At 37.5% G+C, this 17,933-nt stretch overlaps 1 protein-coding gene across 1 annotated transcript; it reads right to left on the bottom strand.

Annotated features, from left to right (window-relative positions):
- Positions 1–399: 399 nt before the first annotated feature.
- On the bottom strand, positions 400–17,452 carry LMO2 (LIM domain only 2). Its single transcript, XM_007433221.4, has 3 exons — positions 16,779–17,452; positions 9,986–10,201; positions 400–6,791 (listed from the first exon to the last, which is right to left on the bottom strand). The coding sequence occupies exons 1-3, from the start codon at positions 16,817–16,819 to the stop codon at positions 6,572–6,574; spliced, it is 477 nt and encodes a 158-aa protein (XP_007433283.1). The 5' UTR covers positions 16,820–17,452; the 3' UTR covers positions 400–6,571.
- Between the last annotated feature and the right edge of the window lie 481 nt (positions 17,453–17,933).

Below are 17,933 nucleotides of genomic sequence, written 5' to 3'. Positions count from 1 at the left end.
CAGCATTCTTTGCAGGGTCTTCCCTCCTCTGAAACAGCTTACCCTGCAAGGCAAGTATAGCCCCTATTCTCCTGGCCTCCTGGAAGCTTGTAAAAACATAGCCGTTCCAGAATGCCCTTGGGACCCTGCTGTAGAGTTCCCAGTGTCAAGAATATTATATCAACAATATTTCCCCATAATTATATATTGTGTTCATGTTGTTATATATTGTTATTATTGTTGCTTTTGTACATTGCTTAGAGTTGGCTCAAATGAAGTGATTTAAAAATTCATAAATGAAAAAAAATCTAATTCTCCTCACAGCATCTAATTAGATATCTGTAGAAAACCCTCAAGCCGAATAATAGATAGTAACATCTCAATCCTTCTTGTGTTCCTCAACAGCTAATACTGAGAAGCAGTGTGAGCCCCTGAAAGTCTTGGATACAGCCTCCAGAACCTCTCTGAAACTTGCTGTCATTTTATAATTTTAATTTGCTGGAAGGGAAAACTATTACATTCAAGGAGAGTTCCATATTAATCATATTAATATTGAAGATACCATAATTAAGCAAATTTAATAAAAACATTTCAGTACTTGCTGAGAAAAAAGAGCTCTAGAGGGAAATTCTGGAGTATGACAGCTATAGAGTTACAAGTGGAGCTCTATTGTTAAATCATATCCATTATATAATTTCATCTTAGTTATTTTTGAACTTTTGTGATTTGTATTAGGCACTGCTGAAGCACTTCTAGCTTCTCTCTAGAATCATAACTACAAACTTGTCTCGGAGGTTGGGGAGAATTGGAGACTTTCACAGTGCTGAATTCTGACCTGGAACTACAAGTTGGAAGGTATCCAGTATGGAGAAACCCACATTCAAGTGCAGCTTTAGCTATGGGACCTCATTCTTTCTTGGCCCAATTTACTTCACAGGATTACTGTTGTGAGGGTAAAAAAAAGGGTGTTCCTAACATAAACAGTCTTGAGCTATTGGAGGAAGGTTAAATAAATAAAAAAGAAAATTATATAGGGATACCCAACCCTGCTGTTTAACAGAGGAATCCCAATAAGCCAATTATTTAAGTGAAGAAATTGGGTTCAAATACAGTTATGGCCCTTCTCCCAAAGCCAAAGGGACCAAAATATATTTCCTTCTTTACTGATTCAGTATGGGACAGGTAACCATTTAGGGCAGCCCCCCGCTAGCCTGATGCCCTCCAGATGCCATGGATCACAGCTACCATCAACCCTAGCAAGCACATCCAAAATCTGGCTGTGGACAATAGCAGTTGTAGTCAAACTTTGAAGTTTCAGGGTATGGAAATTTGAACTAAGAAATGGAATAACACAACCTGAAAAGCAAACAGTATGTATCAGCAGTTGGTCTGGACTGAATGTCTGAAACTCATTTGAGCAAGAAAAACTGAAGGCACATGTAAAGATCTCAGATTATTATTTTTTTATCATCAATAGACGATAACACTCAGCAAGCAGTTATAGTAGCTTTATCTATTTAAAATGAAATGGAATTTTATGTGTATTAAAACATCTGAAATTATAAAGCACTGAGCCTTAAGGTTCCTTTCAAAATGACCAGAAGAACAACATATCTTAAAGAGAAATAAAATTTATTTACAGGTCTTATAGACACATAAAATAGTGGTTTGTAGAACAAAACAAATCTGGCTTAGCACAATGTGCAAGCCTAGTTTAGTTTAACCTAATCTTAATTTAGTTTATTCCATAATAAAAATATATAGTCAGTATAATAAGCCCCTGCCTAAAATATTTTTCATTAATTATTGCATAAACTATTTTTGTTACAGAGCAGGTATGAAATATTTCATTTTGTTACAGAGTAAACAGAAAAAAAATGAATTGTCCATTTGAATTCCTTTGCCTGCACTGCAGCCAGCATTCACTAAAAAGGCAAAGTATTAAACTAACATATATGGAGATGCCAAGTATACATTGTTATACCATGGTAGCACTTTACCTTTTAAATGTATATGTAGTGAAGTGACTCATTATTATGGATTATAATTCACTGTAACCAATTAACAGGCTCAATGAACAGTTTTCTTTTTAGATTTAGATCATTGACAATCTCTGTGTATCCTAGCATATATTTGTAAGCCTAAGATTTAGAGATGAAAACTTAACTTGTGTATTAATAGAAAGTGATTCAGGAACAAGAAGATAACATGCAAAGCATCCAAAGTGTTTTTAATTTGTGAATCAATATCACTAGAGTGGTAGTTATATAAATTAATGATTATTCCTTTCCAAGTACTGTATGCTATGGATCTGGCAGATTGTGTTAAGTTTTGTGCTGTTGTATGCAGAATTCAAGTAATTTGATCTTAAGCTACAATAATGTCGGGAATCAGTGTTACTTTGAGAAAAGGAACAGGGACACAGAGACAGCTATTTTAGCCAGTCTTGTGATAATAATTGCTCTATATTTGTGCTCTCCACTTAAAAGTTTCATTATGGTACATTTTCTCCAACCAAGGACACAGAAGGAAAAGTAATACTGCAGGTAATGCTCTCATCTTCAAAGCATGACATTGGATAATGGGGACAATTTTAAAAAAATGATAGGCTTTTAAAACTTGTATTGAATTCAGCCAAAATACAATGTAATTCAATATCCATGTCTGTTTCACTGGTAACTGATTTTATTTAGTATGATTTAATTAGCTGTTTAATGAAATTTTTAAAAATGAAATTTCTCCAAAATACTTTTGTTGTGAAAATGCTTCTTTTATAAATGTTGTTTTCATATAGATCTTTGGAAACAAATTAATGATTTATCATGGCTTTGCAATAAAAGTATATAGAGGAGTGCAATTCATGCTAATTTTAACATGCGCAGTAATTTCCTCAGAGATATGTGAGGATGGCTAACCCTTGATAAAATGCTATTTTCCTCCCTAGAAAATTTGTTTACTATATTCCCACAAATGAAGATGAGCCCTTGCCGAGGAAGAGTACACACATGTGTACACACACACAGGAGGAAATAAAAAACCTCAGCTTCCCTTTCTTGCCAGCCTAGGCTTTCTCTGGCTGAAACCAATCCTAGATTTTGCCCATCACAGTTCATAAACTGTGCAGGTGACACCCTTACATGATTATCAGTCCACACTTCAAAAATGGACAGGCCCAGGACCCAAAAAAATGGAATAATAGCATTGAAATTAGTTGCCTATTTATAAAATTCCTATCAGCATATCCCAACCATTCTCCTCTGATGCACAAACGTCTCTCTCTGTCTGTCTGTCTCTCTCACACACACTTTTGTCCTAGTAAAAACACTAAGAAAAAAATAGATATGAGGAGAAGGGACAAACATACTTAGGACTGAAATGGAAAAAACTGAATGAAGATAAAGAGTGGGGTTGTGGTAACTGAACAAGAAGAGAGAGAGAAGCCCTATTATGGAATTACAAAAGGATTAAAATTCACAAAGGAAGCATCCTCTCTCAACCCAAATATAATTTTCAAGAGTCCATTCTTTTTTCAGCAGCCATGTCTGCAACCATCTATATGTTCCAACTATTCATTTGTTTTCAATAACATATTCTTCTCAGCTATTCTAAGACCCCAATTTACAGGTAACTTTGGGGGGAGGAACCCCCCCCCTTATCTGGTAAATAAGGTATTTCTGCAGAATGGGTGACTTTTTTTGTCGCAGTTTCTTTCCTCCAAGGATATATGGGGTATTGGGACTTTCTTTAGATCTGCAGGCAAGATTACTTGGCAGATACCCTCTTAGATGTTAAAAGGACAAATAATAGATGCACTATTGTGGAAGTTTATGAGAGTAGTATGTCAGTAGGCAATGCTGGCTAAAACACATGAAAAGATAGCAAAAACATCCATGGGAGAATTAAAACAATTTAAAGGAAACTTTAACAAAGCAACAGGAAAAACTGATGACAAGCATACCAGCTGAACCATATGGAATATGATTACAAAATATTGTGAAATAATCAGAAAATAAAGCAGTGATACCTGTCTGCCTACATCAGGGTTCCCCAAAGTGGTCAGTATCAACCCCCAAGGGTCAGTGGGAGTATAAAAGGGAGTATAAAGTATAAATGGCTGCGGGTCAAAAGGGGGTCAGTAAATGTCTGGGGCTCAGTATGTGGTCAATAAATGATGGAAGGTCGATTGGAGTCACTTTATTTTGGGGGGTCTCTGTAGAGCTCCACGCCAGTCTCTAGTCCTGAAGGTGTGGTGGATAGTGGCAAGACAGTGTTACCCAGGGTTGGATGGTCAGCCACCAGAAAGAGCAGCCTTGAGTTGTTATTATTCATAGTGCTATTAGTTCAAGCAGTATTTATTAAATTATTTTCATATAATAAATGTTTGGGGGTCAATGAACATTCTGAAACTTCATGAAGGGGCTCATGAGCTGAACAGTTTGGGGACCCCTGGCCTACATCCTAGAATTATTAGTTTAGTGGTATTGCATGCAACTGCAATTGAGAAGCATTTTTAATATAGAAGTAAATGGTTACAGATTGACAGGCAACAACTAGATAAAATGTTTGTAATCTAGCAGGTGACAGATTTTATAAATTTAAGTAATATGCCCAAGACTTTTTAGATTGAAATCTGAATTGATATTTCAGTTCTACTTTCCTGTTTGATTTTGTTTTGTTGTCTCACTGTAAAAACTCCACCCCATCATACTCTATCAGACATGGTTTCTCTGAGCTATGGGTAGAGCTTCTACTCTGCAGCAAATGTACCAGATTTGTTGGAAATTCACATTTTTATCTTTACTTATTAGCATGAATTCTGCTAGAACTGAAGGTTTCTGCCTCTACCAAATTAATGACAAGATTACAGCAGTGTTTCTTTAGAGCTTGTTCAGGGGATTATACTAAATGAATGACTGAATTTCATACATTGCCTTTGTGCAAAAATCACTTGAGTTCCAGTTTCAAGAAAATAGCAAGTTATCCACTTTGCATGTGATGAATTAAGAGATGATTAGTAAAGTGGCATTAGCTCTTCATAACTTTGAAGGTAACTTTTAAAGAATGAATAAAGAAAGAAAGAGATTACAATCCTAATTATACTTTGTAGGAAATATAGTCTCACTGAATACTGAAGGACTTAATTCCACATCAACATGCATAATAAGGCTGCTCTGAAAAGATGTGTGAAAGCTGATGTGCATGCTGCATGTCAGGGATCACTTTGCAAATGTTTCTGTTTTCAAAAGGCAGGAATAATATAGCTAAAAGCATTTTAATAATCTCCTAAAACAATCTTAGATGGCATATGTATGAAGAATAGAGAAGTCAAATAATTCATGAATAGTCACATCACAAATTAATGTGAGAGGCACCTACGACATTTATTGCAATGCATATAGCAATCACAGGACAAATAATGGTTGCTTTGCCTAGGGAAATCAACATTTTCTATTATTAGGAAGACTTAAATTCTCTCCTTTGAATGTGTTTGACAAAGTGAGATTAGCATATAGTGTAGTTAACTCTGTCCAAAACAAAAGCATAGCTCAAAGGATGATACTCTGTGCACAATAAATGAGCCATATAACAGCTACATATTTATTGCACTAAAAAACGATAATCAAAAAAGCTGCCGGTGTATTGAATGAAAAATATCACAACTCTTAGATCAAGTCTATTTAATTAAGTCTGCAGTATCTTACTACATACAACAATGTATTCACATTTCCTAATAAAATAGTTGAAGAACTTTAAAAAAAAATTATTGTATAGAAAGGAGTGGTGGAATTCCTCACCTTCAAACAATGTTAACAGAAGGTAGCTATCCATCTTCATGATTTGAAATAATTACTTAGCATTTAAGGCTGCATTCCTTCCTCCCTCCCCAGTTACATGCCATTATCTCTCATGGATCTCACAAGGATTTAAGTATATCTGATATATACTTAAGGTATCATCTTTCGCACTGTAACAAAAGTTGTACTTTAATTCTCAAAAAGAATTGACTATCATTAAAAAGGAGGGCTGCATTTATCTGGAGGCCCCTTCCTCTCCAGACATACAACTCTCTTGATGCTCTTGCATTTAATATTAATGCTGGGATTATAGTCTAGGCAGAATAAATATATATGACATAATCAAAATTTAATTGAACAATTTTGTCTGCAAGTGTTAAGGCTACCTTTGAAGGTAGTGTGTGCCAGAAGTATTAGGACAACAATTGCTAGATTTCTGGGGACTTGTAGTCTCAAGTCATCTGAAAAGTACCAGGTTAGAGAAGGTCAGTCAACAAAGTTACACTATCATACTGTACTTCAATTTAAAAGAATCCATTGTTACTTTGTATTGGTTCACTAGTTTCCATCATTACCTCCAATAATGTCAGTTTATCATCAAAGCATATTTGCTAAATAAATTTGTCTGCTATTATGCCAGTCTCCAATCATCACTTGTACATGATGCAATGCCTGTGCATTCTGTTCCATTTCCCCCTTCCTTAGAGAAAGCATAAAGATGTGAGCAATAACCTCACCATAGCTAAATATATATGTCACTCATGAATGTATTTTGGAGACTATGAGGCACACGTGAGTTATATCATCCCATTGATCTTAGTCCACTCGTAGATGTCCTGCTCACATACTATATCTGAGTTTATGAGAAGGTATCTGTCACCAACACAAAAATGTTTCTGGCAAGCAGCACACTTGAAGCATTCCAGATGGTACACTTTATCTTTTACTCTCATGGTCATTTCATAGGCTCGGATTCTCTTCTCACAGGAGGCACAGAGACCATCTTGGCCAAAAAGCCTTTTGGGGAAAAAAAGTCCAAGATTAATGTTCTGAAATCCATTTTTAACGAAGTTTTAACACAAAGCTAAGCTTATTTATTTGACTTAATTTTATTACAGCTTTAAGCAGGCATGTGGATAGTCTGAAGTTCTGAGAGGTGGGAAGGAAAGCACAAAGAGGGAACAAGCCATACAGGTAGTCCTCGTTTAGTGACTGTCTCATTTAGTAACTGTTTGCCATTATGACAGTGATGAAAAAGCAACTTTCTGACCAAGCCTCGCATTTACAACCTTCCCAGGTCTGTAAAGCAAAGGAAAGTTGAAGTAAGATCATGAGCAGAGTCATAGTTTCACTTAGTGAACGCTACGCTTAACAACCAAGTTCCTGGTCCCAATTGTGATCACTAAATGAGGACTACCTATACTGCCATGATAACTAGGACATGTCATACTCGCACTGTTTTTACTCCCTGAACCTTCAGGAGCAATTTAAAAGCTGTCCATAATCACCTTCACTTCCACTGTTGTGAAATGCTGAGAACAAGGAGCAAAAATTGCCACTCTGCTCCAAGTTGCTAGAGATCCTGCAGCAACCAAAATGGAAAGAAAAAAAGGGGGAAAATAGCTTCCCCCATGCTAAAAAGACGACCACTAGTAACTAAATAGTATCAGTTTTGCCCCTGCTGTTTTATGTACCCTACCAAATAGGAGCTGCAAAGCTATATTTTCCTTTCAGGACCTGAAGTTCAGGAGCTGAGAGGACAGGAAATGGAACCATAACATCCAATGGAGAAATATAGCCATAACATCTTTAAAAAGCAAGCAAGCAAACAAAAAGCTTTGCAGCATTTTCAACTGCACTACAGCTGACTGTGCCAGAAATAAATCAGCTCAGCTCTCCAATATTGAAGTAGGTCCTCAGAGGAGTTTGGAATGTGGAAATATTTTTTAGTATGTATGTATGTATTTATCGAATTTATATAGCCACTATCACAAGAAGTGACTCTGGGTGATGTACAACAAAAACAATAAAGCATGTCAAAAAACAATAATTATTAAAAAGAAATTATTAAATTTCTTTTAATAAATTAAATAATAAAAATTATTTAGAAGAAATTATTTAAAACAATTAAAAATGAAAAAAACATTTTGCCTTCTTTCTTCTTAAACTGACCCATAGAAATCTGTAAACCGGCTGATCACTGAATAATCCAAATTAAAATAGTCTAAATTGTTAAAGTAGTGCATATTTGAGTTTTGAATCAAACATTCATGGGAATATTCTTATTAAGAAGAATGATAATGGGTTTGTTGTACAGATTTCTTAGGGCTGATCTTCACATCTGTACCATATTAACTCTGGTCATTATGGTGGGTATTAAAGTATTATTTTTTACACATAGTGCTTAGCATAACGTGCCATGTTCCTGTGCATGTCAAAGAAAGAGGGACTGTGAAGTTCTTTATGCTTTTTATAATTCCTGGTTATATGTTAATATAAGCAGAGTACGTAATATCCTTGTATTATATTCCAAAAGGCATGTTTTATTATAGCAGTAAGATAAGCTCTGCATTAACATGATTAATTTTGGAACAAGTTTATTAATTTCAAATATTGCTGTAAACTAAATACATGGCCAGTGACAATAATCCTCAGGATGAAAACGATACATGTTTCTCCCTTGTCTTCCAAGAGATGTCACTGTTCACTTGTCCAAAGCAATAGTACTATACCTTTTACATTTTGGTGTTTTTCTAAGTATCATCTTTTAGTTTGCAATATAACACATTAAGAAATTGCTAATATTGGCTTAAAAAGTGGGAGACAGAGCATTTTAATATATATTTTTAGCCAATGTAGGCTTTTATATTTGAATTACAAATGAGGGTAATAAAAAAAAAATGGTTGAGCAGCCTACATCTATGAAATATTTTATTAGCAGATACAGATAATTAATACACATTATAGTGTGAAAAGTCAGAACATACCCAATTATAAGTTATGGAAAATGTATTAACAGTTCGGATTTTCTGCCATCTCAGAAAATATTCATCTAGTGGAAATAGGACAGAATCCTCGGGGGTTGCATTATTCTGAAAATTTGCTGCAAATTATGTTATATGAAGCTAGTCCTTCTATACAGACAAGACAGTTATTGAAAAAAAATCTCTAAAATGGGGAAATTTTATACTGCTTTGAGACTTCTAATAATGAGAAGTGGTATACAAATACACAAATAAATAGGTAGGTTAGCACTTTTATTCTTATCCTTCCACTCTGTATTATTGAGAGAGAATAAAATCTCTTGATGCTGTGATGCTATTTTAACATTGTCATTAAGTATTGGTTAACTCTCTGAAATGTGTTAATGTTATGAATACTGTTCTGTTCATTTAGCTTTGGTTTCCAAAGGCTAAGAGAGGTCCATGGCATAATGTTCATTGGAAGCTCCCTCTCCAAACACATACCCAGAATTTATTCACACCATCCTCTGTACCAGGGCATATTTTTTCTGCTGAAGTCAGCAGCCCAGTAAACAGGACTATGTGGGGAGCACCAAATTAATGAAAATAACTGAGATTGTATAAGGACAACTGATTAGTTGTTCTTCCTTGAATTAATATTATTGAGCCATTTTATCAATCTGAAATCCTGAACCATACTTTTCGTAAAGCCCAAAGCAATTGCCCACACTATTCTCCCCTTGTGCCCTGAACACACCTTTGCTATTCAATAAATATTTGACTCATATGTTCCTCTGCATGATTCTGCCTCCTTTCCTCTTTGTGTCTGTCACATTGTCATTCTAGCATCACTGCTCAAGGTGGGATCTTTTTTTCAGCCTTACTCCCTAGCATATCTCCAGACTTTGCTGAAAGAGTCCCTCTGCTCAGGCTAACCTGGCAAGGGGCTTACCCAAGTTGGGTTTTGAGACTAGTTCCTTTCAAACAATCATGCATGTTCTTTCTGCCCAGACTGAATCCAACCCATAGTTGATGCGCTCTAATTCTTTGTGTGAATCCTAGCTTTGTTCTAAAGCAATGTTTCTCAACCTCAGCAACTTTAAGATGCATGGACTTCAGTACTTGCTGGGGAATCCTGGGAATTGAAGTCCATGCATCTTAAAGTTGCTGAGGTTGAGAGACACTGTTCTAAAGAGTTGTGAGAGAAAACTACCAGCAAGGCAAAGAGGTGAGGGGAGAGAAGCCTACCTGAGATAGTCTCTTCGACAGAGCTTTCTGCCCAGTTTATAATACAGCCTTCTTCCCACTTCTCCAAGTCGGCACCCGCATAAGTCACAGCTGAGACAATCTTCATGCCAGTACTGATCAATGGCTTTAAGGAAGTACCGATCCCCAATGTTTTGCTGACAACCTCCACATGTTAACAAGGAAGGGGGGATTTGGAGCACCTCATCCACTGGCTCCCTGGTGGAAAGAAACCAAAGCAATCATTCCAACCTGCAGAAAGTCTAATTAGGACAGAAATTCTATCCTGATCATTGACAAGAGAGAACTGGGTATAGGAGACTCAGGTATTTTATACAGTAACAGATGAGGATATATATAGCTTTGGGTATAGAATTCAGAATTGTGACAATCTCAGCTTGCATTTTTGTTAAAGTGGGACTGTATTCCTTCAGGCTGACACATTCAGAAATGTAGAATGATGGTGGTGGTGGTGGTGGTGGTGGGAATACTTGGAAAAGGACTAAAGTGGAAAAACTAAATAAACTCTCCAAAGGTGGTGGGACTAAAATGACTTGTATGATCTTTAGCCATTCCTCATGACTGCAGAAGTAGGACAAACAAATACACTTTTTTTAAAAAAGAAAAGCTAAATTTATATAGTTTCGTACAAGTAGTAAAACCCAGTGTCCTAACTACAGATATTTTAGTGCTTCGGTGCAGGATATACATTGGCTATAACATGCTTCATAATTCAAAGAATAATATTTAAAAGTTGAACAAGAATGAAAAAAGCATTTGTTGATATATACATTATTTGTATCAGTTCAATATCAGGACACATGTTAAGTTTTATGACTAATAAATAAAATGCAGATATTTTAATCAACTCTTTATGATTTCTGTTAAATAAGATTTTCTTATAAGTCACAGTTCTGAACTGAGTGTGAAAATAGGTATCTCTGTAACTAAATTTCCCTATGTAGTCTTGTTCTGTGATAATTTGTGGCTTATACAAAGAAAACTCTTAGAACTAAAGACAATCTTATTTTTAAAGTCTTATTTTATACTGAATATTTTAGTGAGTTATTTAATGAGAAATGGTAGTAAGCAAAGCATGACATTTTGGTCACTGCACTTTATTATTTTAATGTGGAAAATTATTTACACTCTCAGTTATCTGTCCTTAAAATAGTCATGTAAAATTGTTAACTTTTGTATCTATTTTACTAACTAGCAAGCATAACATTGAAAGATTTCACAAAGTATATTTAGTGCATTTAGAATGACTTTTATTTACTAAAACTGCAGTTTAAGCCATCTGCAGATTTATTTGTAAAAAGCACTTACTCATATTAATAAACATGTAAAAGAAAATGTGAACAGGGTTGCATTTTGTCATTGTTAGAAGATTCATTCTGTAAGGGTGGAGTCCTGCAAATTCTTTTTTTTGGTACTTTCTTGTTACAGACAATATTCTGCCTCAATAGAGTAAAAAGAAAATTAAACAACTTCATAGCCCTTCTTGATATTATGGAATTACATTAATAACTGCTCCTTATAGCAAATTCAGGAAATAAAAAGCAATTGAGCAGTTGCCAGAATTGGACCACTAAGAACGAAGAGGAAGAGTTTGTGTTTAATGAAATTTTAAAACTTGAAACATTAAATAATCATTAACGGCAAATCTAAAGGGCTATCTCCCCAGAAAAGTTCAGTGAAGCAGCTGTGGAATACTAAACATTTGATAATAAAATATAGAAAAACTGCTTGTGAAAAAGGATGGGATATCCCACTTTGGTCTCATAAAAACTTACAGTATCCTGAGTAATAATACAGTATGCAGTATTCTGCATTGTTAGCCAGAATCAAGGTTACTGGCATGTTATTTATTTATACCATTATTTAAACACTGCCCACTTCAACAAGGATTCCAGGTGGCTTACAGTCAAATGAAATAATTGAAAGAAAATTAAATAAAATTTAACTAATAGTTCTTATTCCGTCAGCACCCATATGCCTTGCGAAATCGTAAATGTTCTAACCCTTCATAAAGCCTGGGAGGTTGGAGGCATTTCTAATCTCACATACTTTCCCTCAGTGATAGCACAGGGCAGGGTAGGCTGAGCCTGAGTGGAAAATATGGTCTTGTAGGTTGTTATCTAGGCCCCAAACTGCAAGCTCTATTAATAATCAGCACCTTGAATTCAGAAGCAAACTGGAAGCCAGCATACTGCCCGCAGCACAGATTTACAGTGCTAAATCTACATCTCCAAGTTGGCAGAGGGGCTGCTGCCTCTTGGATTAAGCTTCTGAAATATCTTCAAGGGCAGCCCCATGTACAGCATGTTAGTATAGTTTATAGGTGATGATACATTTTATAAGAAGTCCCACTTGTTTTCCTTCAAATAAATTTACATACAATTAGGAGTCTTCAAAAATTTTGGACTGTTGGACTTGGAATTTTGAGAGGCCATCATATGTATTTTTATAAAACAATACAGTAGTGGGCCCAGCCACTTCCAAAGCATCTGCTTACCAGAAAGCAAAATTATATTGACGCGACTGCTCTATCTAATCTCTTAAAATCCCAAGGCAGGATTTTATGCTATATGTCTAATCTGTTTATGTGAATGGGTGTAAAAAAAAAAATCACTAAGTATAAATCCTGCATGCATATTTGCAAATCTATGCAGTATTCAAGGCCAAGAATTGTAATTGGTGGCTTACCCTAATATTAGAAGAAATCTTATATAATGTGGAGACTTCCTTACAAAATGTTTGTAGCTGTACTTTTATGAACATATTTTAAGGAATACTCTCTCTTGGATTCAAATAGAGCTGCATGTGTATGAAAGTGTATAGGATTGAGGAACATATAATTAAAGTCACAACTTAAATGAAAAAGGTCCAGTCCACTGATTTCTGAGTAAATATATTCAGGATTTTATCTGGAAGCCCTAATCTGAGAATGTTGAAAAATAGGCTCCTCCAGTCAGCATGGCTTTATACCTTCTTAATGCCTTCTAGTTGTGATCATATACAATAAGGAACCTTGTATTTTGCTTTTGCTTATATTATGAAGAGTATTTTTAAAGTATTGGAGCTGCACCCTAATCCAATTTCATATTAAGACTTCATGCAGTCAGCGTTGTCCCCAAGGTTTCAAATAAATACTTTTCCTCATGCCTTCCCTGATTTTAATAAACACATCAAAATTAGGTCAGCTACACATTTAAAAGGTATTGTAAAGTATGTGAATGAAAGGTTTGATCCCATATTTATGACTACAGTTGTTTCCTATGTATTAGTAACATGTACTATTTTCCTCATATAAAAGTGAAATACCACTGTAAACAGACTCATTTGTAGAGTAGGATCACTTTGGACCCTGAATAACACCTTCATCATAAGAAGGAAGAATAAGAAAATCTTGTAATGTGTAAAAGTCCTTTTCCCAAAAACTTTCTTAGTGATCCTGAAGCCATTGAAACATTTCATTGAAGGGCGTTACTTTTCATTGAAGGGTACCACTGGTTCTTTTCTCTTCTTTTTTCTTTTTTCTTTTTCTTTTTTTTTCTTTTTTTTTTCTTTTTTCTTTTTTCTTTTTTCTTTTCCCTTTCCTTTCTTTTTTTTTTTTTTTTTGGTGCCTTTGAGTCAGTGTAGATTCCTGGTGACTGCCTGGACTAGTCCCTGCAGTTTTCTTGGCAAGATTTCAGAGGTGGTTTGCCATGGTCTGCTTCCTAAGGCTGAGAGCGAGTGACTGGCCCAAGGTCACCAACTGGTGTTGTGCCCAGGGCAGAACTAGAACTCATGGTCTCCTGGTTTCTAGCCTGATGCCTTAACCACTACACCAAACTGGCTCTTACAACTGGTACTACTATTATTATTACTCTGCTGTTCCTCCCAAATGAGCTGAAAGCAGTGTACAAAGGAGCAATAAAATAATATTCAGTAAAAACTATTTGGTAGAACAATTATAGGTGAAGACTACTTGTAAGCAGCAATCCCTTCCCTTCCCCAGCAAGCTGAAACAAGAGCTAAAATCATGATTAAATAAGAGAGGAGGAAGACATTTTTAATGTTACTCTATTATCTTCATGATACCTGCTTTGCTCCCTTGATACTCTATTGTACAAGTGCTGTTGAGAATTAGCTCCCAAGTGAAACACTGACAGCCTGCAGAGTCAGCTCAAAGTAAGGTATTTTAACACACACTTAATCTTTAACTCATAAACCTTGAAGAAGGAGAAAAGGCTCAGTTTTTCAAAATTAATGACATGAAGTAATGATTTACATTCTAGTCAAACTATTAATAACATTCTCCCCATGCTTTGGCTAGACTGCTAAATATAGTTTTCACACTAAATAAGCTCATTCTGAGACTTTTTCTGGGACCCCATTTTTACCACATGTAAATGATTGTGAAAATTAATTGGGAGGTTTGCTGGATGTGTTCAAGAGATGCTGGATAGATAATTGTCAGGGTTGCTTTAATTTAAATCAAAATTAATTTGTGCACTGACTAGGGAATTGGTTTCAATATAAGGAACAGGAAAGTGGCTAAATAGGCCCTTCCAACTATAATTTTATGGCTCTATGAAGAAAAAAACTTTTCCAAAACCTTTTAAAAAAGAAATTCCACTTTAATCAGGAACTAAATAATGAAGCAAGTATTGAGAGAGGCTCAGGTTTTCCAGGTACTTCATATTAAAATAGTTATTGGTATTATAAAGACAAATATACTATTTAATTCTAAACCTATAAGCAACCCCTGTTTCTATATTATGTGGTTTATTATTATTATTAAATCCTGCTACCCTTTACAGAGGAGAGTGTCCATGAAATGCTCGGTAGCAATCTCTTTCTGAAAGGTTAAAACTAACATTCTCAATATTTGGGCATTATTTGCTTATCTAATACTGTACACGATTTTTTTTTTAAAAAAATGCCCCATTAGAATAGTGCTCATGAACTTTAAAAGAAAAATGGTAGCAAGCACATCAGTAAGTTCAATGAAATCAACAACACAGAAGCTATCAGTATTTCTTGTAGGCCCATATAAATAGTGGAAGAACAAAGAAGTGAAGGGCTTTTAACATTTTTTTAGTTTACCTCCCACTATCTTAAGTTGCTAAGCTCGTTAAAGCCACTTTCAGGCACTTTTATCCCATAATTTTGAAAAATGAAATGCTCATACTTTTCAATATTTTGGACTGTAGGTGCTACAGTAATAAGTCTCTCATTTTGGTTATTTATAACACCTAAAAAATTAACACTTCAATTCTAGGCACTTCTCCTTAATAAAGTCTCATTCAGTTTCATGGGCTTAATCCCGAGTATAGGATTGCAGCCTAAAGTATAACTCAGAACACTGAAGTACATGGGAAGATGGGAAACATAAATCATCAATCATAACAAAAAGATTTTAATTTTTTCTGGTGCATATATTTATATAAAAATATTTTATCCAAATGATATAAACCAGTGATCCTAATCAAACTGCCTCCAGGGTAAATCCAGTTGAAATCAACAGAACCTATTTCTCCAAAAGGATGGCTAGGATTCGGTTTCTAAGGTTTCCATACCCCCTCTGTCCAAGATTCTTCCCCCCCCCACACACACACTACTTTCAATAACCAAATGCAAAAGCATACTCTTTCTCTATCTCACCGAAACAGTTGATCGTTTCTTTGAAAAGTATATTCAAGTAAAGCAGGATGTTGAAAGTTACAACAAATTTTCCAACCCAAAGATTAATAAAATGGCAATTATCTAATAAGAAGAGCCATGCAAGTTGAATCCTATGCATGTATATATACTTAAAGTAATTCTCAAATAAGTGTAAAAAGCACTGCAGCTTTAAAACCCAAGTCCAGTGCCAGTGATTTAGTAGCTAACAATCATGGTAATGGCAGGTATCAGCATTCCTTTGGAAATACAGCAGGACCCTTGTAAGAAATTCACCAGAAAACCTTACTTCAATTTGTTCATACTATGGGCATTTCATAACTTCTATGCTAATCTGAGGGAGAGGAGACTTTCTTGCCGGTGCTTAGCTCTTTCAGAGGTACTTTTTCTTGACATGTTGTAGTTTCAAACTGGTGGGTTGCACTTTGACAGTGTAGACGCTGAGCACTGTGTGATAATAGTCTTGACTCCTCTAGTCTAATCAGACCATTAAGCTGGGCAGGTAGCAGAGAGAGAGAGAGAGAGAGAGAGAGAGAGAAACGACGCAGCTTCACACCAAGTATTCGGTTCCTTATCCCTTTCTCTGAAATCGCTTTCACCCGCCGCCAGCTTCCCTTAAACCTCCAGGTCAGAAGAAACTGCACCCATCATCCCACCGGCTGCCGGTCCCCTTCCAACTCTCACTCTCAACAGGAGCTTGAGGGCGAACCTGAGGACTCGGGCAATTTATCTCCCGAGTCAAAATGGGGAACTTCGGCGCGTCTGTGGGCTTTGGCTGCCCTGCCGAGGCGGCGGAAGCAAGCTCCAGGCAGGCACTGCTTGCACGAGCCGATGAGGTCTAGCACGGCGGAGGGCCACGCTGCCCACTCCGTCGCAACAGGGGGCGGCGGCGGGGCAGGCGCTTCTTTGAAAGTGGAGGAAGGGAGCAAGCGGCAGCCCCATTGTGTCGCCCTCCGACGCCCCCGCTCTTCAGCCCCAGCAGCGCCTAACGCTCCCCCTTCCAGGGCTCTCCTCCTCCCTTCTGCCCTAGTCCCGCAAAACGCGACTGCGTCTTCCTCCGGGAAAGTTGGCGCTGAGTAGGGGAGCCCCGAAGAGCGGCGGCGGCGGCGGGGCGGGCATCACTTACTCGGAGGGCTCGAGGCTCTTTCTTTCGATGGCTGATGACATTGGCAGGGCTCGCTCCTTTGTAGCGGCGACGGACGTCGTGTCTCTTTGCTTGCCTGTGACGAGGTCTGCGCCCACAAAGGCTGCCAGCTCCCGAATGCCTTTTCAGCGGCGGCGGCGGGGGGAGCGGCGGCGAGCAGAGTGGCACCTCCACCCTCAATGACATTCACAGGGTGGCCGCCTGTAACGCCAGAGAGGGAGGGAGGGAGGGCGGGTGGGCGAGGGCGAGGTGGACCGCGGCTGCCTCGCCGCACGCGCTCCGGAGCTGTCTGGGCAGCCGAATCCTTCGGACTTACGCGCCCATCCCGGGAACGCTCCTGCCGCTCGCGCTGCGCGGCTGGCCGCTGGGCAGAGCCCGCTGCTGCTGGCGCTCAGGGCCGGCGCTCAGCTGTCACCGCTGTGCGTATCCCGGAGTCTCCTCGCTGCCTGGATTAGGTTGTCTGCTTGGAGAGGGCTTCCTGCACTGCGGAGGCAGCGTCGAGCATCCCCGGCTCCTCCAGCATCATTATGGCCGGGGCCGGGGCCGCCGCTGCTATTATTGCTAATAGACGATTATTGAAGCCAACCCGATGGTCTCTCCTCTGAGCTTCTCTGGTTTCACATCCTCTTTCCTGATCACGATTCAAATACAATAGGAGGAAATGGCATTTAAAGAGACAGCTGTCTATTTCTTAACTGGACACTTGGGAATTTAAGCAAGCCTCAGCAGCAGCAGCTCCTCTCACGATTGAGTTGGTTTCTTAAAGGGCCAGTCTTCACCTGGCTCGCACCCATAGCTTGGGGAAGCTGTCTCATGAATAGATGTTAGTGCTTTTTAATTTAACTCCATAGTCGTTTGTGGATGACACGTGGTTTAGTGGCAAGGTATCCAGATAGAAGGTTGCTTTATACAGTTTTAGATGTCTAGGATTTCTTAATGCAGAATATAAAAACCAAGACTTAATTCAGCTCTGAATTATTGTGTTTTGCTGATTACTAAGGGACCTGGCCACTTCTCTGTATCTGGAACATGGATAATCACTGAACAAATTCATCTCCTGCCTATGAATAAAACAATGCAATGGGAAATATTCTTAAAGAGAAATAAGTAATGAAAATCAGCAGCTTGTCCCATCAT

This window comes from Python bivittatus, unplaced genomic scaffold (genome assembly GCF_059951505.1).
Source record: "Python bivittatus isolate LINGU-HERP-01145 unplaced genomic scaffold, Pbiv_v1 ctg000480_np1212, whole genome shotgun sequence".
In the NCBI taxonomy this organism is placed as follows: domain Eukaryota; kingdom Metazoa; phylum Chordata; class Lepidosauria; order Squamata; family Pythonidae; genus Python; species Python bivittatus.
Note: the sequence above shows the minus strand (reverse complement) of the source record. Positions and strands in the feature narration are given on the sequence as shown.

What these genes read in the sequence shown, in the direction of transcription:
- LMO2 (XM_007433221.4), bottom strand. Translation starts at nt 16,819, where the DNA reads ATGTCATCAGCCATCGAAAGAAAGAGCCTCGAGCCCTCCGA. An exon ending in AAGAGCCTCGAGCCCTCCGA is followed by an intron (nt 10,202 to 16,778) that starts GTAAGTGATGCC and finishes TCTTTCCACCAG; the next exon opens with GGAGCCAGTGGATGAGGTGC. An exon ending in TGTCGAAGAGACTATCTCAG is followed by an intron (nt 6,792 to 9,985) that starts GTAGGCTTCTCT and finishes TTTCCCCAAAAG; the next exon opens with GCTTTTTGGCCAAGATGGTC.